Source organism: Planococcus citri, chromosome 3 (assembly GCF_950023065.1).
Source record: "Planococcus citri chromosome 3, ihPlaCitr1.1, whole genome shotgun sequence".
NCBI lineage: Eukaryota > Metazoa > Arthropoda > Insecta > Hemiptera > Pseudococcidae > Planococcus > Planococcus citri.
Genome location: NC_088679.1, coordinates 34,384,847 through 34,404,694, shown reverse-complemented (window position 1 = coordinate 34,404,694; position 19,848 = coordinate 34,384,847). Strand labels below are relative to the sequence as shown.

General features: G+C 36.7%; 3 protein-coding genes across 6 annotated transcripts in view; all 3 read right to left on the bottom strand.

The window, feature by feature from the left end:
* Positions 1 to 19,848, bottom strand: part of LOC135839089 (troponin C, isoallergen Bla g 6.0101-like) — a 78,804-nt gene that overhangs the window by 15,296 nt on the left and 43,660 nt on the right. The window lies entirely within an intron of this gene.
* Positions 53 to 5,229, bottom strand: LOC135839092 (uncharacterized). Its single transcript, XM_065354970.1, has 4 exons — positions 5,093 to 5,229; positions 4,969 to 5,005; positions 4,766 to 4,840; positions 53 to 4,572 (listed from the first exon to the last, which is right to left on the bottom strand). Exons 1-4 carry the CDS (start codon positions 5,094 to 5,096, stop codon positions 4,371 to 4,373), a joined length of 318 nt encoding a protein of 105 aa, XP_065211042.1. The 5' UTR covers positions 5,097 to 5,229; the 3' UTR covers positions 53 to 4,370.
* skd (mediator complex subunit skuld) overlaps positions 7,027 to 19,848 on the bottom strand; it is a 56,528-nt gene continuing 43,706 nt past the window's right edge. For 2 of the 4 annotated variants that reach the window (XM_065354953.1, XM_065354955.1), the window contains exons 8-27: positions 19,425 to 19,767; positions 18,981 to 19,347; positions 18,326 to 18,567; positions 17,689 to 18,049; positions 17,453 to 17,608; positions 17,047 to 17,364; positions 16,796 to 16,962; positions 15,531 to 16,617; positions 15,144 to 15,402; positions 14,834 to 15,057; positions 14,589 to 14,753; positions 14,189 to 14,411; positions 13,861 to 14,102; positions 13,582 to 13,773; positions 13,225 to 13,487; positions 13,005 to 13,147; positions 12,625 to 12,902; positions 12,267 to 12,536; positions 9,565 to 9,833; positions 7,027 to 9,468 (exon numbers count right to left, since the gene is read on the bottom strand). In XM_065354953.1, the coding sequence (XP_065211025.1) occupies positions 9,336 to 9,468; positions 9,565 to 9,833; positions 12,267 to 12,536; positions 12,625 to 12,902; positions 13,005 to 13,147; positions 13,225 to 13,487; positions 13,582 to 13,773; positions 13,861 to 14,102; positions 14,189 to 14,411; positions 14,589 to 14,753; positions 14,834 to 15,057; positions 15,144 to 15,402; positions 15,531 to 16,617; positions 16,796 to 16,962; positions 17,047 to 17,364; positions 17,453 to 17,608; positions 17,689 to 18,049; positions 18,326 to 18,567; positions 18,981 to 19,347; positions 19,425 to 19,767 (5,702 nt within the window). In that variant the 3' untranslated portion in view covers positions 7,027 to 9,335. The remainder of the gene's footprint in view (positions 9,469 to 9,564; positions 9,834 to 12,266; positions 12,537 to 12,624; positions 12,903 to 13,004; positions 13,148 to 13,224; positions 13,488 to 13,581; positions 13,774 to 13,860; positions 14,103 to 14,188; positions 14,412 to 14,588; positions 14,754 to 14,833; positions 15,058 to 15,143; positions 15,403 to 15,530; positions 16,618 to 16,795; positions 16,963 to 17,046; positions 17,365 to 17,452; positions 17,609 to 17,688; positions 18,050 to 18,325; positions 18,568 to 18,980; positions 19,348 to 19,424; positions 19,768 to 19,848) is intronic. The other 2 variants (XM_065354954.1, XM_065354956.1) reach the window with 2 other exon arrangements.

The window sequence follows — 19,848 nt, the reverse complement described above, 5'->3', positions numbered from 1 at the left end:
ATAGAGTGTCGCGTCTTTGGTATTTTATTGGTTATTTAAAAAATGAAACACGTAAATTGAAATTTTATTTTATTTTTTTCAGTAGAAACGAAACAATTATTTCAATTCAAAATATAAATACATAGGTAAAGTACATTTATAATACATACAAGAAAAAACAAACAAACAAAAATGAATCACGTAAAATTTATCGAGTTCATGAGCCAAAATTTGCTTTCAATTACTCAAAAGTACTTGGAGAAAATACAATTCAAGGTACACTCAACGTTGAGCTCAACACTTTTCAACAATATAAAATCACATTGGAATATTCGTCTTGCACGAGTCTAATAGTACATTACATTACTAGATTAATAATGTGGGTGATTATGAACGAGTGCAAAGTTACTGCGCGAGTCGAAGACGAGCGCTGTAACTTTGCTCGAGTTCATAATCACACACTTTATTAATCGCGTAATGTAAGGTGCTTTACATAATAAACACTCGTAACCTCACCATTTTACACTTCTGTTGTTTAGATGCAAAAAATGTGCGTCTTTACGAGTGACCAAACTAACCAAACTTCACCAGTTAAATTATGTCCAAACGTAACGCGTACGTAATGAGGAGTTTCGCGGTGTTGCCACATAACACCACGTACATAATACGGCTATTACGTACGTGTTTGACCCGGCATTAGGTCGCTCATAATGACGTACATTTTGCATCTAGTGACAGAGGTGTAATGATGAGATTACGAGTGTGTATTACGTAATAGTATATTACATACCAAGTTCAATAATGTGGGTGATTATAAACGAGTGCGAATTGCAGGACGAGCCGAAGGCGAGGACTGCAATTCGCGTACGAGTTTATAATCACCCACATTTTTTGAACTTGTGTGTGTAATGTATTTTATTCAATACATGCATATAAATATACACAATTATACCATCAATGTTTAGACGTGAAGAAGCGTTTTTATGAGTCGACACGACAACCGAAGTATGCGTAGTGCATACTCGCAGATAAAGTGTGTAGCCGAAATGATTAAAGGAAAACAAGCTTAGGGCGTGGAGGTGGAGGATCTCCTGTAGCGATGTCGAATATCCGGATGCATCCGGATACAAACGAATTATTAATCCGGATCCGAAGTGTATCCGGATACCCGGATTGCACTCGGATATGCCAAATACAAAAGATAAGGTTGTGAAAAATCCACAGAATGAATTTTTTCAAAATTTAAAAATCGCTTATCACTTCATCGCAAGAGAAAACTCGGAATGATAGCGACAATCCGGATGCATCCGGATATCCGGATGATGATTTTGGAGAAATCCGAATTTCCGAGTATCCGGATATTCGACAACGCTAATCTCCTGTTTCTGCTACAATTTTTTCCCCGTAATAATCGGACTTCGTCACCTTCCGCGTCATCCCAAACAATAGGATTCAAGCAGTGCGGCCACGTAATGAATGTTTATTATTTTCCTAGGACAATAATGTGAACATTATTTTCGTTTCATTTAGTCGCTCATAAAAACGCACTTTTCGCGTCTAGTATTGGTGGTATAATTGTGCGTTTATATGCCTGTATTGAATAAAATAAAATTACAAAATACTTTTTTGAAATTCAAGGACAGAATAGGAGATGAAATAGAATTCCAGCAGTAAAGAAAACATGAGAAACATTACATTGAAAGAAATTGATTTTCTGATTTTCCTAGTTCAAGGGAAAAGGTCAAGCTAGCGTGACATTTTTTCTCATGTTCATCTTCACTTCGGTTCGATAGTTAGCATTTTTCCAACCATTGATGCTAAATGAATGAAACTTTTTGAATAGGCGGCCTCTGATTTAAACAAATACGAAACCGAGCTAGATCGAAAAAGCATATCCTAAAACCCTCGTAAGTAAAATTTCTAATGCTACAGTTCATTTTGAAATTTTAAACAAAATTTGAAAATTCAAAAAAACAGTTTTAAGGGCAAGGTTTTATTTTTTCATTTTTTCATGAAATATAAATTTTTTAAGCTGAGAGAACCGATATGAACACATGATTCAATTAGTTTTGAGCCATTTTGGAGCCTCGAATGATTTTTCAATTTTCTCCAAAAATTATAAATCTGTCACTCGATGGATTGGAAATTAACTTTGGATCCTATAATATTGGTCGATGCTTTTTAGGCACCCTCTAGATCATTTTAGGTGGTTACAGCGAAATTCCAGGAAATATAGTTGAAAAGTAAATTGTTGACAAATTTTGTAAATTCCAGAAAAAAGTGAAAAAAAATAAAATTTCTGAAGAAGGTTATAACGAGTGGTTTTTTTTTGCTGGAAAGATTGCCTAGCAGATCTACGTAAATACCGGACTCAAAAACACTCGCAAGTTGACCATTTTGAAGCCTCCAACGAGTTTTCAAATTTCTTCAGGAATTTAAAATCGTTATCTGGAGGTACAAAGTTTATTTTTATTCTAACATTTCTGGAATTTCACAATAATTTCCCATAATGGTCGAGATAGCGTCCTATAGGAGTTTATTTTTTTAACCCCTCCAGTGCGATTTAAAATTTCGCTGAATGCTTCAAAAAAATCAAGTTGTGATTTTTTTCTAGTCGAGTGATTGTGTTGACGACGACATCTTGCCAAAAAAAACCGTTCGTTATCGTTGTATTGTATACCTTTTTTTTTTCACTTTTTTTGACAAGAGAACTTCGAGAGTGAGCACTGAGCAGTAAGTAACGGATTTGATCTGAAATTTTTTTCTTTTTTCAAAACCAGAAAGACTCTTAGAATAGTCTACCACAAAAGTTGTAGTAGTCCAATCCTAAAATTTCGGGTCCCACAAGGGTCCATAGGTCTGAAAACTTTAATTTTTGGCCAATTCCGTGAGAAAAAAGTTGAAATAACGTGCCTAGGTATTTTTTGAACCTTAACTTCTATATCCCGAAAATGATCGAAAAATGCGATGAGGCAGCAACAAATTTGGGAAATGGGAATTGGCTGTTCTAGTCAGAATTTGAGTTTCTCGGAGTTGGGGCACGATTTCAAGACTGTGCGTCCAAAATAGAATTTTTTAGGCAGGAAAATTTCTGAAAAATTATAGGAATCATTAATTCACTGTTTTAGACACTTTTTTATTTTTTTTAATTTTTTAATTTTTTTGTCAAAACCAGTTAAAAATTAAGTAATTAGGAATTTTTTTAAAAGTGTAATTTTTAAAAAATAAATTTCACGAAACAAACGATGAAATAATTATATCATTTTAAAATTAAATTTGAACCTTTTTTGTTTTTTTCGTGAAACAAGGATTTTGTTTAAAGAATATTCATAGTCTACATTTTCAAAGGCAAACAAGCAATATTTTTAAAAAATTTTAAATTCTTACTTATTGAAGTTTTTTTTATTTAGCAAATTTGGACTTTGGAGAACAATCATCAGCACCAGAATCTAATTTCAATTTCCCGAATTCAGCCTTTCATTTCATGGACAATGGTTGTTCTTCAAAGAGACCCGTCAATTGTTGAATTCTTAATGTCTGAATTCTACATAAAACTTGGAAAAAAATTTAATCAAAAAAATACGATGATTTATTCACATTGTGTCAGACTTTCGGAAACAAAAAAAATTAAAATGGCCAATTTCTGACATTCTGATTTACATAATATCACTCTTGAAAACTTGAAGAAAAGCGATCTTCGAATTCGTAATAGGTACCTATACCTAATTATTGATTAATTAATATGTCGGACTTTCGAAAATGTCAAAAAAATAATAATAAATCTGGGTTTTAAAAAATTACATTAATTAAAAGAATGATTTCATGTCAAACTTTCAAAAATAACATTTTGAATTTTGATATTTTTTCAGAATTATTCATTTTATTTTTTTTATTCAGAATTCTAACTCGAACAAAAAACATATGTACTACTTACTTATCCAATCCATGGTATAAAATTTTCCTAGAAGAGGAGACTTTCCTACTTTTTTTGTGAAGCCAAAAAATACCCTAGGACCCTATGACTTTTTTATGCTTAAAATAATATTATGGAAATCAATCATTCAGGTACATTTTTTCATTTTTTCTAGTATTTTTTTTATTTTTGTGAAATTGACCAAAAATTGAGATTTTGAGACTTTTGAACCACTGTGGTACCCGTAGTTTTGGAATTGGACCGCTACAAATTTTGTGGTAGACTATTCTAAGAGTCTTCCTGGTTTTGAAAAAAGAAAAAAAATTCAGATCAAATCCGTTACTTACTGCTCAGAGAAATCCGCTTACTTTTTTTTCAAGTGAAGAGCGGTAACAATGTGTTTTAGGTAATTGTTTTCAGCGTATTACCTATACCTATACCTTCCGAGATGTTTTATCATTTTGTAGGTATGCTCGAGTCAATGCTGAGGCTGACGGTGCTCGTTTTCATCATCACTTTCATCTTCGTATTCACCAACTAACATTTCATAAATGAAATCGTCGATATGGGGTAGAGTAATCAAAATTGCCATCATCATCATTACTAACATACACACTACAAGCATACTTTTTCGCAAGTGATAAATTTGATCATGATCATCTTCCTCATCGTCGCTGCTACTGTGAACAATATAAAACAAAACCCCGTATTAAATACCTATTCACGATGAAGATGCGAAAACTTCTAGACTACCCAAGTAGGTATATAAAACCATTACAAATACATAATATACAATATCTGTCACGAAAATACTCAATAAATAGATAGATAGTATAGGTTTAGGTGCATATATAACTGGTTAAAAATTATTACTTCATGAATACATCGAGCATCGATTTGGGGGCACTCTCAATCATATTTAAAAACCAATCCAAACACGATATATAACTGCAAATAATTTATTAAAAATGAATGCATGTATAATAATCTAACACATTTCATATTTGTATTTATGTTACAAGACTAGGTGTTTTAAAAGTTATTCTACGAGTATGTAATAAGCTACAGTTACTCACCATAAACTGTAGGTAGGTATGTAAAGCTTTTCATAGCCTAAAAATAACACAAAAACGAGTAAAAAAATCAATCTGAGATCACTATCTTTACGTAAAAAATCATAATCGTAAAATTACTAAGTACACATTATCGAATATATATATTCTTCGATGGGAATGTTTTTTTGAAAGACGAAGCTTGAAGATTCATTTCAAATTTAGTAGAATTAAACAAACTTTCATCGGTATAGTTGATGAACAATCTATGGGGTAAGTATACGAGTTACATATTTACATGTTGAAAATTTAAAAATAGATCAATGTGATATGACATCACTTTTCTTAAGTTGGTAAATGTATTGCGGCTTACCTCGTTTAAAACGACTATAGTACGTGAACTATAATTGTTTCTTGCTGCACGGTATAGCTCATTAAGTGACAAAAAGTCTTCCTTTTGAGCGTTCATTTTGGGGGGGGAGGGGGGAATAAATAAAAATTATTATTCTCTATAAGCAACTGTTTTTTTTTTTTTTTTTTTTAATCAAAAATTATTTGAAATTGATTTTGTTTGTTGTTAAATTGAAATTTTTCAAAATTATTCTGCATTAATTTTTTTTTTAATTTGGCCAAATTATACCTTTTTAAAAAAATTATTTTGTATTGATTTTTTTTCTTATTGAAATTTGAGTGATTACGATGAATTTTTTTCAATTTTTAATTTTATAAATTAGGTAAGTAACTTCTGTTATTGTTTTCTTTCTTCTTCATAGATGAAGCACTGTCAGGTTTTAATGTCAAAGTGATATCAAATTCGTGCTGGGAGGGTTCAAAAATGTGTAATTTGCCATCTTACATGATAATTGAGCTCAAATCTAAATTTCGTACTCCCTAGAGTAAAAGCTCCTGTCGATCTTAGCGCCAAAATGATATTGAATTCGTGATGAGAAGTTTCCAAAATAGGTACCTATATATTCTTGTTGTCATATGATTGATAATTTAGCTCAATTCCAAATTGAGTACTTCCTCCTCAGATTCATTCTGAGAAGGTTCAAAAACATGTAAATTTTGATGCCTCACACAATATTGAAGCTAAGCTTCCCAATTTGTTCCTCATTAACACCAAATGACTTCAAATTTGTAATGATTACTTCATTTTTTTATTTTTTTAAAATTGATGAGCTTCAAACTGAGTAGTGTTTTCCTCAAAAAGTCAAAATATGGTTTCATTTTGGTGAAAAAATTACATTTTTGAGAAAATTATAGGTACTTGAAATTGTTTTTTTTTTTCAAAATTCAGTCAATAGCAATAATGTAGGTATCAATGTTGTTTTTATTGTTTTTTGTTTTTTTTTTACAAAACACGCTTTTTTTCAACTTTTGAGAGACATTTAGTAAATAAATAATATTTTTGAGCCGATCAGTGAGGGGATGAGGAAAAGGAAGGTACGTTAAAAAGACCCAAAATATTTAAAAATCCGCACATTTTGTCACCACATTGACTTTTTCAACTCAGAAAACCAGAAAATTCATAAAAAGTCGACCTCAGAGAATAATTTTGAATTTGACTTCCTCAAAACACCGCAACCACCATAAATTCGCAATTAACGTTACTCAAATAAGCATAAAACCTCATCCAAACGTAATATCAACACCAAAACCGTGATCAGAGGCCTCAAGATACTCACTAAAAATCCATCTCAAAAATAGCCCTAATAAAAATGGATTTTTGTCTGGTGAAAAATTAATAATACCCCAGCAAAAAATCACGTAGGCAACTATTTCGACCGTGACTAAAAATTTTTTATTCCGACTATATCTCGTTTATTAAAGCTAAATTGATCGAACAAACGATCATTAAAGATGGGGTTTCTCAGTTTTTGCAAAATAATGAATATTACGAGGAGAAATCGAAATTCGTTGTGCCAAAACATAAAATTATTTCAATTCCAATATGCTCGAATGCTCGGATCAGACGTTTCAACCTCTAATTTCTGTTTTTTTTTTTTTCAATTTCCAGGTTTTAAGCAAAACTGACAGTCCAAAACTCAATCATTTTCACTAAAAATAAAAACTCGCACGTAAACATAATTTTTTTAATAGTAAAATAAAACAATACAATGTACAAACATGAATCAGTTCTTCCACTTTTTCTTTTAAAATTAAAAATACAAGTATCAATATTTACTATAGGTTTTTTAAACTCGTCCGACTCGCTTAACATTAACATACCTATATACACAGGCGAGCAGACATTCAAGAAAAAAAAAACAAAAAAAAAATCGAACGAATAAAACGAAACAGTATACATATCGCAACTTCGTACATACATACACCATCGTAAATTTGACAACCCTCTAAAAAATTTTCTACACATGGTTTCAACAATTTACTAAAATTCATTACCTAAAATTACATAAAATATACATTCACGATGAAAAACAAAAAAGAGAAAAAAAGAACATTAATAAATATGGGTTTGTACTTCATCAATTACGGAAATAATTCAATAATAATCTCAATAATTAGCGCATTTACATTACAAAAAAATGGTTGGTAATTTACTAAAAAAAAAAAGTAAATAAATAAATTATACAACCCTTTTTCTTCACTTTATAATACAATAATACAATAACTTACGACTATATACACGGCGAGTGTAATTTTTTCTCACAATACAAAAAAAAACAAGCTATTTTTTTCAAATAAAAAGAGAAGCTCTCTTTTTATTTTGTGCATAAAATCAACAACGAATAAAAACACGTTTGATAAACGAACCCTTAAGGTAAATTAAATCTTTGGTTCTAAATAAGTAGTATTTACCTTTCGAATTTAAAAATTCACCTTATTTTTTTCTTTCCTCAGCTTCGTAGTACATTGGAATACACAGTACATTACACGTAAATATACACTAAATTAAAATAATGCAATAAACTTTCAAATTCTTAAACAAAAGGCGAGAAAAAAACCGCAAAAGTAAACTTTTGTTGAAATACTTCCGCCTTTTATACACATCTCATACTCGTTAGCACCTTCGGTAAACTTTCAGTAATTATTCAAAAGACAGAGAAATAAAGAAGAAAAAACATAACAAAACAAAACAACGTGTTACTCATTCGGTTTGGTTTTCGAATTAAAATTGCTATTATAATTTTCATGAAATCGGCCAATTTTATCTTATATATTTTGACTAGAAGCGCCATTAAAAAAATATTTTTTCAAAGGAAGACATATATGAGATACACGTACGTCTTTCAGATATATAATAAGTAGACCTATTCTCCGGTAAAACGCGTAATTCAGTCAATATGCTCGAAAATACTGTCGACAGTTTTTCTTTATCCGTCTTTTTGGCGTTTCTTTTTTCTTTTTTACAAAAATTAATTAACACCCTGAATAATGTCCGCAGAAAAAAAAAGTAAATTAAAATACCGTATAAACGGCGATACAACGTTATTAACATACAAAAATAATACATCGTAAAAACAGCGCGATAAAAAAATAGTATTCAACTTTTTTTTACTAGAAATACTCCTCACTCTTTCGGCGTCTCGACACGTTCAGAGGAAGGCTGGCTTTTGTACAAAAGAATATTGGCCCCCATATTAAATGATACAATGGAAAAATTAGGAAAATAAGAACGACGTTCATCGGCACACGATGCTTTTTGTTATTCGTTGTACGAATGTGTGTATTTGTGATGGTGTAAAAGTGTTTCATTTTTTAAAAAAAAATATGTAAAATATATTCAACGTGAAAAAATACAAATCCATCGATTTTTTCGCACTATTGTACTATTATTTTTTACACATGAAATTCTTCTTTTTTTAAAAAAAAACATAACGGAATAATTCGTTCAAAATAACGAATTACTCGTTTCAAAGTAAAAAAAAAAAAAATCAGGCGAATATTCAAAATTATACAAATCACACTCTGTATTTTTTTCTTTAGGTAAAAAATTCACGTACTGGGAAGTAATAGAAATAAAACCCATTATTGCACTGAAACGCGATCCGCGATCACTCCTTCGAAGAGATTAATTAGGTACAATTATATTTATGTAGGTACGTAAAACTAACGTAACAAAATAGGAAAATAGTAAGGAGGAAATACAAAAGCGAATAAAAAAAAGGGAGGAGAAGACAATCGACGAAACAAACACAACTATAGCAATTGATTTATCCGATCCTTTTGAATGGTTATCCGTTGTTTCGTTGGAAATCAAACCAAATCACGTCGTTACTTCTTTCGCCGGAAAGGAAAAACCGTATACATTTTGTACAAGAGTAATATTTTTGGGCAATTTGAAAACTAGGAGAGGAAAATCCAAAAAAGTGAATAAAAAACCAGTGAAGAGGAAAGTAATTGTAGATATTTCTAAGTAGATCTCGTCATATAAGGGCCGACATCATGTGATAAAGCTGCATCAGTACTTGCATATGTACGGGAAGACATGAAAGACGATCGTGCGTATTGGAATCGATGGCTAGCCAAGATAAAGAATTGTAACCTTCCAACACATATCTAGAGGAACAAAAAAAAAACCACAAGATTAAATTAAATCTATGTTCAGAAGAATGAGAAGAAATCAAAGATCGAGATCGTAGAGGAAATGCTAACCTTAAAACATCTGTAGTAAACTGCGAATCTAACGGATGACCAGAAACGGACGACTGCTGTAGTAACTCGTCGGAATTCTGCTGCGTCGTGTGCATGTGTAAAGCACTCTTCAAAAAAGCCGGACAGACGTTCTCCAAATGTGGACACGATGACCAGAACCATTTCGGCATACGTCCGGTAGGCGCCGTCGAAACGAAATAACCCAAAGCCAACGGCTGTTGTAATAAGGTGCCAACTTCTTCTTGCATATCTGCACCGCCAGCGCCATTCTGTTAAACAAAATAGAGATAAATTACAAACTGTTTCAAGTATTGATCAAGACGAGCAACGCTCCTTTCGACACAACATTCAATTTCAAAAAAACCGCCACCATGTAAAATTTCAAGCGATTATTTTCATTTTCAGTATTTTAATGAGCTTTGGAAAACTCGAAGATTTGCGTGAAAAATATCAAAATTTCAATTTTCAACATATTCTAAATTCGGGCCGAGCACTGTTATTGTGCTACAGTTTGCGTCCTCGTACCACACACTGATAAGATAAGGCAAGCGGGAGACGCGTAAAATTTTAACATTGCTTCTTATGGAAGGAGCTCAGTTTTCATACATTTTTCGATAAAATCTTCAAAAGTGTTGATTTTTGGAAGAAAATCATCTGAATTTTTGTTTTCCTCGTGAAATTACCTTTAAAATGACGTATTGTAATTGTAATTTAATGGGCTCTGAATGTTTCTTTGATCATAAATGTGATGAAAAATGGCGATAAAAGTCTAATAATATCACGAATCACGAGTGATAATTAACGATTACGCATCTCATAACAAACAAAGCAAAGCAGTAAGTACATATTCTGGTACTAAATTTCACGAGGAATACAAAACTTCTACTCAAATTGGCTGAAAAACTAACATTCTTCAGCATTTTATTAAAAATCGAACAGAAACGGTAATGTCCCATAAGAAGCAATGTTAAAATTCAAGCGGTCTCCCGCTTGCCTTATCTTATCAGTGTGTGGTACGAGGACGCAAACTGTAGCACAATAACAGTGCTCGGCCCGAATCAATGTTGCAAAAAGAGAGGAGAGAAAGCAAAAATTCCGTCCAACTGTTCTCATGACCCTTCTAATTTTTAGTTGAGATGCAGGCTTTATAAATTCGGAAACATTTTTGAATTCCTAAAAATTCTCAAAATTTGTTCACAAGAAAAAAATATGAGGATTTGAATCGTTAGAAAAGGATTTCTCAAAGTGCTGGAACAGTGAACTTCGTCAATTATCATAATATGAACTTTTTTAATGAGATTTTTCGAAAATGTTCAGGTCCAAAAAATTTCTGAAAGTTTGAGAAGAGCCCAACACGGATGCCAATCGTTTTAAACAGTCGAACATATGAAACCTCTGGTGATAAGGGGGGAGGGTGAACTTGCCCTTTATGAAACATGACATGGATACGTTTTTCGGGGCTAAGGGTAACTGAATACTGATCTGCTTGGTGCTGGCTTTTGAAAAAAAAAATGTGGATAAATTCTCAACAATATTTCCAACTTTCAATAATTTGAAGAAAAAATTATTTCTCAAAACAAAAAAATTGAATTGCTAACATAAAGTCAAACTTTAAAAATCTCGGAATAAAATTAAATGATGAATTCTCAAAATTATGAGTAGGTAAATCAGATTCTATTAGATTTTTCTTTATTTTTACGGGACTTGTACTGGATTTTTTTTAAAAAGAGTAACTTTAGTAGCTATTAAAGTTACAAGACGTGAGAAAAATAATTTTAGCGTAGACAAAAAATCACAAACAAACCAGAACAATTCAAATTTTAAAAAAAATCGACAATTATTGGCAAAAAAAATACCTTTTTCAAATTTTTGTCAGAAAAGTAAGACTAATTCACAATTTTTGACACAAAAATGAGAATTTTGGCAATTACTGGTAAGAAAAAAAACAAGATTTTGACAATTTTAGCGAAATTCCGTTCATTTTTTTACAATTTTCAGCAAAAATGCGAGACTTTCAAGAAATTTCTGAAAAAAATTCAAACTTAGCGGAATTTTTCGCAAAAAACCAATATTTTTGGTAATGTTTAGCAAATAAAAAGACTTTTTGACAATTTTAAGTAAAAAAACACAAAATTTTATAGCAATTTGGTAAAATGCGAGATTTTTTGTCAGTTTTCAACAAAAAGTACATAAAACTGTTTGAAAATTAATGATAAAAAGTGATACCAATCTGCATTTTTATTGTCGAAAAAATAAGACTTTTTTGCAATTTCTTGATAAGTGTTTTTTTTTTTGAAAAAATTGGCAAAAAGCAATACTTTTGAATAATTTTTGGGAACAAAGTGAAACAATTGGGATTTTTAAATAACAAACGACAATTTTCAGAAATTTTTGGCGAGAAATAACACTTTTCAAAATTTAGACAAAAGCCGAGCCTTTTGGTTATTTTTGACAGAAAGCGAGATTTCGACAATTCCAACCGAAGGTAAGGCTTTGTGACAGTAACGTTGAGAAAGTACTGTAAACAGTTGAAAACTAAGAAAAAAATGAATACTTTTTTAAATAAAGAGAGGAGAGAGAAGAAATGTTCCGACGTCAAAATGTAGGTTCAGAAATAAAGTAGGTAAACATTTAAAAAACGCTCGTATCTGTTGTACGATCAAAACTAACGTGAGAAAAGAAACAAACAACGTGAAACTCACTCGTAACGGATCACCATTGCACGGGAACGGACTACGTTGATCGTTCGGATCGCCGAGATCGCACGGGCTACCGGGCTGTGATCTTCCTGCACCTCTAGGACTGCCGGTCGGACTACGGACTGCAGCCGTATCCGTACCGGGCCATGAACTGAGGAAATCATTGAAATCGCCCATCCCATCCGGCATATCGTCATTTAACGCCATCAGAATATCTTCGTCGCCTAAATCTGGTCCGTTGTTTTGTTGCTCTTGAAAAGCAGTTTGTGAGGACTACGCGAGAAACACGTCGAGCAATCATTAGACACGCCTCATTTAAAATCGAATCAACCACCTTGATCATCATTGCGAGTTCACCTACCTGAGTAGTTGCCGATGTAGGAAATACTAGAATATGAGTACAGGTGACGTCGTGCGGCGTCGATAGCTGGCAATTCACCGAAGTCTGACTGAACCTCTCATCGGGTGTGAATTGATCCGGCATCACACGTAACGTCGAATCCGCTTCTAATGAGACTAGACAAGCGCTCAGAATACACGGTACGTCCGTCGGGTACAGCAGACTGCATTGGCCGCAGATTTCTTTCAGCTGCTTCGAAGCTCTCACTAATGATTTTCGACTCAGCAGCCAACTCCAGCCTGTTAGCAAATCGAACGAAGACATCGTTAGCACGTCGTTTTCATTTCAAACCAATTTCGCTGAAATCGCAACCTTCTTCTTAGCGTTTTCCATCAATTTACCTTTCAATTCTCCGTGACCTAATCTACCGACACGACCTACTACCAATCTCCATGGTGTAACGCTCTGCGACATCACGCCCAATATGAAATCCATCACTTTTTGTAAGCCTATCCGCCGAGCAGGTGCTTTTCTTCTGCGACTTCTACGAAGCAGAATACACAATTAACAATCGATTCATCATCTATCGCGTATCCGCATCATTCACGACTTTGAACTTACCTATTTGGTATATGAATGTTGATGGTAGTAGTCTCCAAAATGATACCTTGACTATCGATAGCCGAAACGAGGATCCACTTTTGGTCTTCAGACAAACAATAGGTAACGTATAAAATGGAACATTGTTGATCGGAAGACAGAACGCTGTTGCCGACGCCATTACCGCCGCAATCTGAATTCTCGTGGCCGCTTCGTAATTTTTCACGACTTTTTGATAATATGTAAGGTGGACAGTACGCTTTATAGGCCGCTTTATTTTTCTCCTGAACGAAAAAAAATATAAAAATTAATTTCAATACAATAAATTTTAATATCGTTAACCACATATCATTAAAAGGGTGAGCACGAGACACTTACGTCTTTGCTCTTCAAAAAGAGATCAGTCATCGCTGCCGTTCCGAATCCGGTCAACGCTTTAACATTGGAAGAATGTGTGAGCAATCTACGACACTGCGAGAACACCGATAAAGCCAGCGCTCTCATTTCGTCGCAATGACGATTTCGATCACCGCTTCGTCCTAATTCTAAAATACTTTCTAAGGAGATAATCTGCGCCAAACAAAACCAGGATTAATACCATCGTTCTAGATTCGAGAAGCTTTGCCACTCGTCAACTTAATCATCAACTTTTCTCACCTGGACCGTAATATTACTACGTATTTGTTCGGGTAGCACGGAAAGCACGTTATTGTAGCACCGCAGTAATGCCAAACAAGCTAATCGATGCGTATCACTGTCGTCGCTGCTCACTGATACCGGCTCCACTAAATAAATGACTATGGCCGGAGGATCGACGTCGTCATCGTCATGACTCGTTGAATCGTTCAAAAACGACGAACTGTTCGAAGTCGGCGTCGATTCATTTCTACTGCATTCGTCTGAAAATTCAAAACGAACTCGACGTAACGAAACGTTGCAAGTTATTTCTCGCTAAAAGAAATACGCCAATTTCAACGACACTCACCATTTGGCTCGGATTTCGGTGTCGTAGGTGGTTTCTCCGAGTTACTTTGTACGCTGCCTATCGAACTATCCGGCGTCGTTGACGGCGGAGGAGGCATCGGCGAAGGAGTAGGTCTATTGACGTTGTTACTCGAAGTGCTCTTGGACCCGCTATCTGGACCGTCGAACAACGATGAATCCAGCGTGACGCCGTTCAATTGCGATACTAGGAAATGCTTACACACCTGCGAAGAGAAATACACGTCATATGTTAACTTTTACTCATCTCGGAAAAGTAATCGGTTAATCGAAAAATTGAAAAAACTTGTCAGCCACACAGATCTTTGCGGTCTATTTCAAATTCCAACCTCTGCCAAGGCTTTACCAAGTTTGAACAGAATTCTCAGCAAATAGATACTTACGTGAGTATATAATCTTAACATAGCAGTCGTACTATTATCCGCTAACATGTTGAACCATTCATCGACTGGTTCTTTTGGTAATTTCACAGCCGCATTTTTGCTTACGCGCAGTATACCATCGATACATCCTTTAGATATAGGACTATGCCTTCCTAAGCGACATATCTAAAACAGAATCCCAACCAAAACATTAAAAACAATTCGTTTTCTTATAATCACGATACAACGTCGTCCACAATACTAACCTCGTAACAGGAGCTAAGCTCTTTGAAGAAAATCTTGGTTTTTTGTAAAACAAAATCGTTATCAGGAGCAACTACAATATACGCCACATCTCTGCTGTACGAGTACGGTTCTAGCAATAATTTCTCCCAGTAATGCAACGTATACGGTGACACTGATAACCAATCTTTGTCATGACCCACCACAACCGGCGGTATAGGTTGCGGTTCGCATCGATCATCGGTGCCTGCATCGAAAAAAAAAAAATACGAAAAAAACGAATACAATGTATTCTTCTGGGTATAACCAGCCAGCGTTTTCTCGTGTACGTACCTCGTCCAGCGAGCCTATGGAATTGTCTCCACGTTAATGGTCCGGTAACGGTATACGGTGCTTCCCACAGCCTAGTAGAACACTTCTTTTGTATGGCGTCTTGCAACAACGGTTGTAGTATTTTCATGACGCGAATGATATCTTGATTACACCGAGGTCCTTTGGCGCGGTAGAACGGCCATCTATGGATACAATGGTATCTGTTGTTAACACCGCCGCAATGCTGCATCATTTGTTGTCGGTTACCCATATCGTCGACCTGTGCGAATGAGACAAGAAAATAATGAGTTATTTTCGGAATCAAAAAATCGCCTAATTTTATTTCATCAAATTCAATGCTGAAAAAATCGCAAAAAGTATACCGTAAGTTTTGGCAACACAACTCACCTTACACATGGAGACAGTGGCCGCTTCCAGATGCGCGATACGGCCTTGCTCCAAGGCCAACAAAGCGATCTCGTTGGTATCTCGGAATTCTAGCATATTGATAACCGGAGTATTGACGCGTTGCTTGTACTGTCGGGCAGCTCGATATAGCGCGTTGCACGAACTATGTACGATGACGCACTGCTCGCGTACCAGATCAATGACGCCCGACGCGGCTCCGTTCAGATCGTCTTTTTCGTACGGTTCTTCCAGTATACCGGTAATTTCGGCTTCGTCTTCCAAGAACAAACCAGCCGCATGAGACAGCCGCCTGTTCACAACAGCGCTGAAACCGCAGCTGCACCGGATGGAATCTTCGTCGACGAAATGATGCGGTGCCGGCGAATAAGGAGGATAGGGCGACATGTTCGAACTGATCGATTGCGGCAAGTACGTTCCGGCGTCGCTTCCTTTGATATTGCCGACTACCTTGGCGCTGGCGTTGCATACGCATAACGTACAACTATCGAAATTATGGTCGCGGAATATGTTCAACAGCGTGTCACTCAACAGGATGTTCACGACGAGCGAATTCGCTTCGGGAGGTCTGAGCATAGTTGCGGCTGTCGAATTACCCGGCTCTGAGCCGACTGCGTTCTTGTTCAAATACGACGACCCGGCCGAGCTGGCCGGACTATAAGGTGGAGGAGGCTGACACGGGGTACGTACGCCACCAGCGCGATACTGTTGCTGCCACGGCATCATCGGACTAGGCGGATACGGACCTGGACTTGGACTGATCGGCGATAGGCCCATGCGCGGATGCATGCCGGCGTGCGGATGCATCGCGTTGTGCGGCGAAGGTACTAACGAGTGATGAGAGTGGTGCGGCGACGGTGGTATGTGATGATGGTGCGGCGTACCCGGTTGATGCGGTAACATCATCGCGCTAGGCGGACGTAATGGAGACTGCAGACCGCTGCTTCCGGCGCCCGAGCTACCGACACCGGACGGACCTGGTGTTGCTGCAGCCGCTGCCGAGTTGGCCGCTATCGACGAGGCGTTCGATGACGACGGAATGACGTTCATGGAATTGTTATTCGGTGCTCTGCAGAAAAAAAAAGAAATTAGTACACGATCATGAGATTTCTCACTCATTCATTTTCAAAATCACGATCAATTTGAATAAAACGATCGACCCACAACACATTCACAACCTTCATCAATGGAGCCAAGCGCACGGAATATCCATAAAATAAAATCAATACATAATTTCGATAACTTACTTAGATTTCTCTTGATGCTGATTATAATAATACGTCGGCTTATAGACGGCGTTCGACGGTAAGGTAACAGGCGGTAAACTTTGACTAGGTAAATTAGTCAGCGGCGCGTATTTCGACGATCCCACCATCTTGGCGCAAACCGGAGGAACAAAAACGAAACTCCAATCCTATAAAGCACGATTTCATCGAGCAAATTAGCATCATTCTCATGCGTATCTCTCATTTTCACTACAGGTAATCTTGCAACTTACATCGATGCCTTCGTCGTGAGGACTACCCATACTGGGACAGATCTCCTGCTTGTATCGAGTATTACTCAACGGCATAACGTAGTCGGCCGGATCGCTACCGGGGGTATCGGAAAGATGACCACCGCATGGCGACGCTATAGGGTTATGCTCCAACGATGGAGGTGTTGGGAACATTTTAGATAACTCTTCCGGCCTGAGGATACCGTTATTGCCGCCGCCACTACCTCTTGGAGGTCTCACTAACAGCGTTGCTGTGCTGCTGTAACATTCGTCCGAACCGGCCGGTTTATTCGATCCAGGAGGCGTTTGTACCTGTAACTGTACACACCAAGATTATATTATTTCATGGATTGGTAGCCGAAATACAAGCGGGATCGAGACGAGTCCCTCGATAATATGTACTTACGGCTGTTTCGTCGCTCGAAGTGTCGTCCGAATTTTCGAAAATTTGATCGAGATCTTTGTACGAGGCGGTAAGTCCTTCGTTAGTATATAGGTTATTCGGAGTACATTTCGAGCCATTGATAGTAACTTGTTCGAATAATTTTTTATCTTCCTCCTGCTAACAAAAAAATGCAAAATTTTATGAGTACATACGTTCGATAAATCATCCGATCGATCGGTCTCGTACGAAAATCTTACCTTATTCAACGGTGACGCAGATCTTTTATTAAAGGTATCTATATTCAATCCGGCGCCATCCTCGAAGCTGAACGGATCGCTTTTGAAACGTATTGCACTATTTGCGACATTATTACTACTACTACTACTCGCCACATCCGCAGCATTCACCTCATTCGGCTCCTGCTTGATGAATAATTGTTCCGGAGGTGAATTCAAGGTTCGAGCCGGATACGCCGATGAGCTGCTGCTACTGCTATTGCTACTATTATTATTATAACCGAAACTCGAGCTTTGCGACATCAGTTTCCTAATCGGATTCCTATCTGCCGGTTCGACTTTAGGTTCGGCTACTTTGAATTTCTTAACAGGATGGTTTAACCTGCAAAAAACGACGCAAAACAACGTTCATTAATCCGTACATAAATCTATTTAGCGAATTGTAAAAGTCTGTCACTATTTGATAGCTTTATCGTGGCTCGCCATAAAGCACTCGTTAGCCATCGGCTTTCGCACATCGACACACTTTTTCCATCGTGGTTACTTTAGCGAGCAAAAGATTGACGATACAAACAAGCTCATTTGTTCGTCACCGTTTCTCTCGCAGTTCCATACATCGAATTATAGAAAATCATCGATTCTCGACTTAGGTACTCACCAAGCATCAAATAACGAATAATCGTACAACAAGGTGGACGGCGTTTCGTCGTCCAAGAGAGCATTTTCGTATTCTTTAGACGCCAGCTGTGGACGTTTCAACGAAATTAAAGGCGTTTCGGGACGCGGAGTAGATTGCGACGGTAACGTATTCACTAATTGTACACTACTAGGCCGACTGATATCTGGTTTAACGCTGCCTTGATTTTCTATACTTGGCGCCGAAGGATACGGCGAGTAAATCTGTGAAATGAAACGAAAAATCGTCGATTAGTACATCGAATATAATACACATCGTCATCAGGTACATCTGAGGCATTTTATTAAAGCGAAGCTTCTAAATCTTAAAGATATTCGGAGGAAAAAGCAAATCAATCGGTGGACTAGACCCATGATGTTTCGTATTTCCATGATCGATTTCCAAAATTATCTAAAATCCATCGAAATCGCCTGCATTCAAACTAGGTGATTTCGTGGAATCAATTAATTAAATGAAAATTTTCGAAAAATTATCTCTTCATTCGCCATAATCAATACCAATCGACATTCTGCGATAAAAAACAGCCAAAAGCGCTGGAGAATGCAACATGCAACATTCTCACCGAACCGAAAAGGCGTCAAAAATCAAACGAGCACTTGTGGAACATCAGACTCACCTGATTAGACGTAGACGAGACCGACTTGGGTCCCTGAAATTCAGACGGCGTACGCGGTATTTTATCATCGGAATGCGGCGTGGGTGGCGGTTGCGAGGATGGATGCTGCGGACTAAGGGTAGGCATCGTCGGATCGGACATAGTCGGCACCGACGACGGCTGAGAGGAATTCGGATTTGGTAGAGGCGAAGGTGTAATCGAGGGCGGTGTGTTCATAGGTAACGAATTACAAGTATCATTAAGATTGCCTACCCCGCTACCGGCGGCGCTACCGGACGAATTTTGAGATTGCGAGGATGCGAAACTGTTGGATTGTTGATATGAGAACGGGCCGCTGTTCGGATGTTGTTTCGAGTTGAACGAGTGTCTGTGAAAGAAAGCAACAGAATTACAATCGTGATTCATTTTTCACGACAAATTCGTAGGTACCAAAACACCGCTTACTTGAAACAATAACACGTTGACTTTCTGGTCGGATCGTTGAAATTCCACAGCCCCGAAGAAGACGACGTGCATTCTGAATTTGGCAAATTCTCGTTCGATGGACCAGCAATCGGCTGAGGTTGTTGCTGTTGCTGTTGGGGTTGTTGTTGCGGCTGCTGCGTTGGTTGTTGCTGTTGTTGTTGTTGCTGCGACGGAGTGTGACAAGGTGATATCGGCGGCGTTTCCGGTAACGAAACTATGCTATCTTGCCACGCACGTTCAGGCAAAACCGTAGCTGGCGAATAAGGATGCGCCATCGATTCTGGATGATGCTGATGTAACGGAACAACTGTAACGGGCACACCTGCATCGTATTAAATTACATTCGTAAAATTAAACACGCCACCTTCCAAGCCAGTGAAAAATTTGAGAGGAAAAGAGCTCG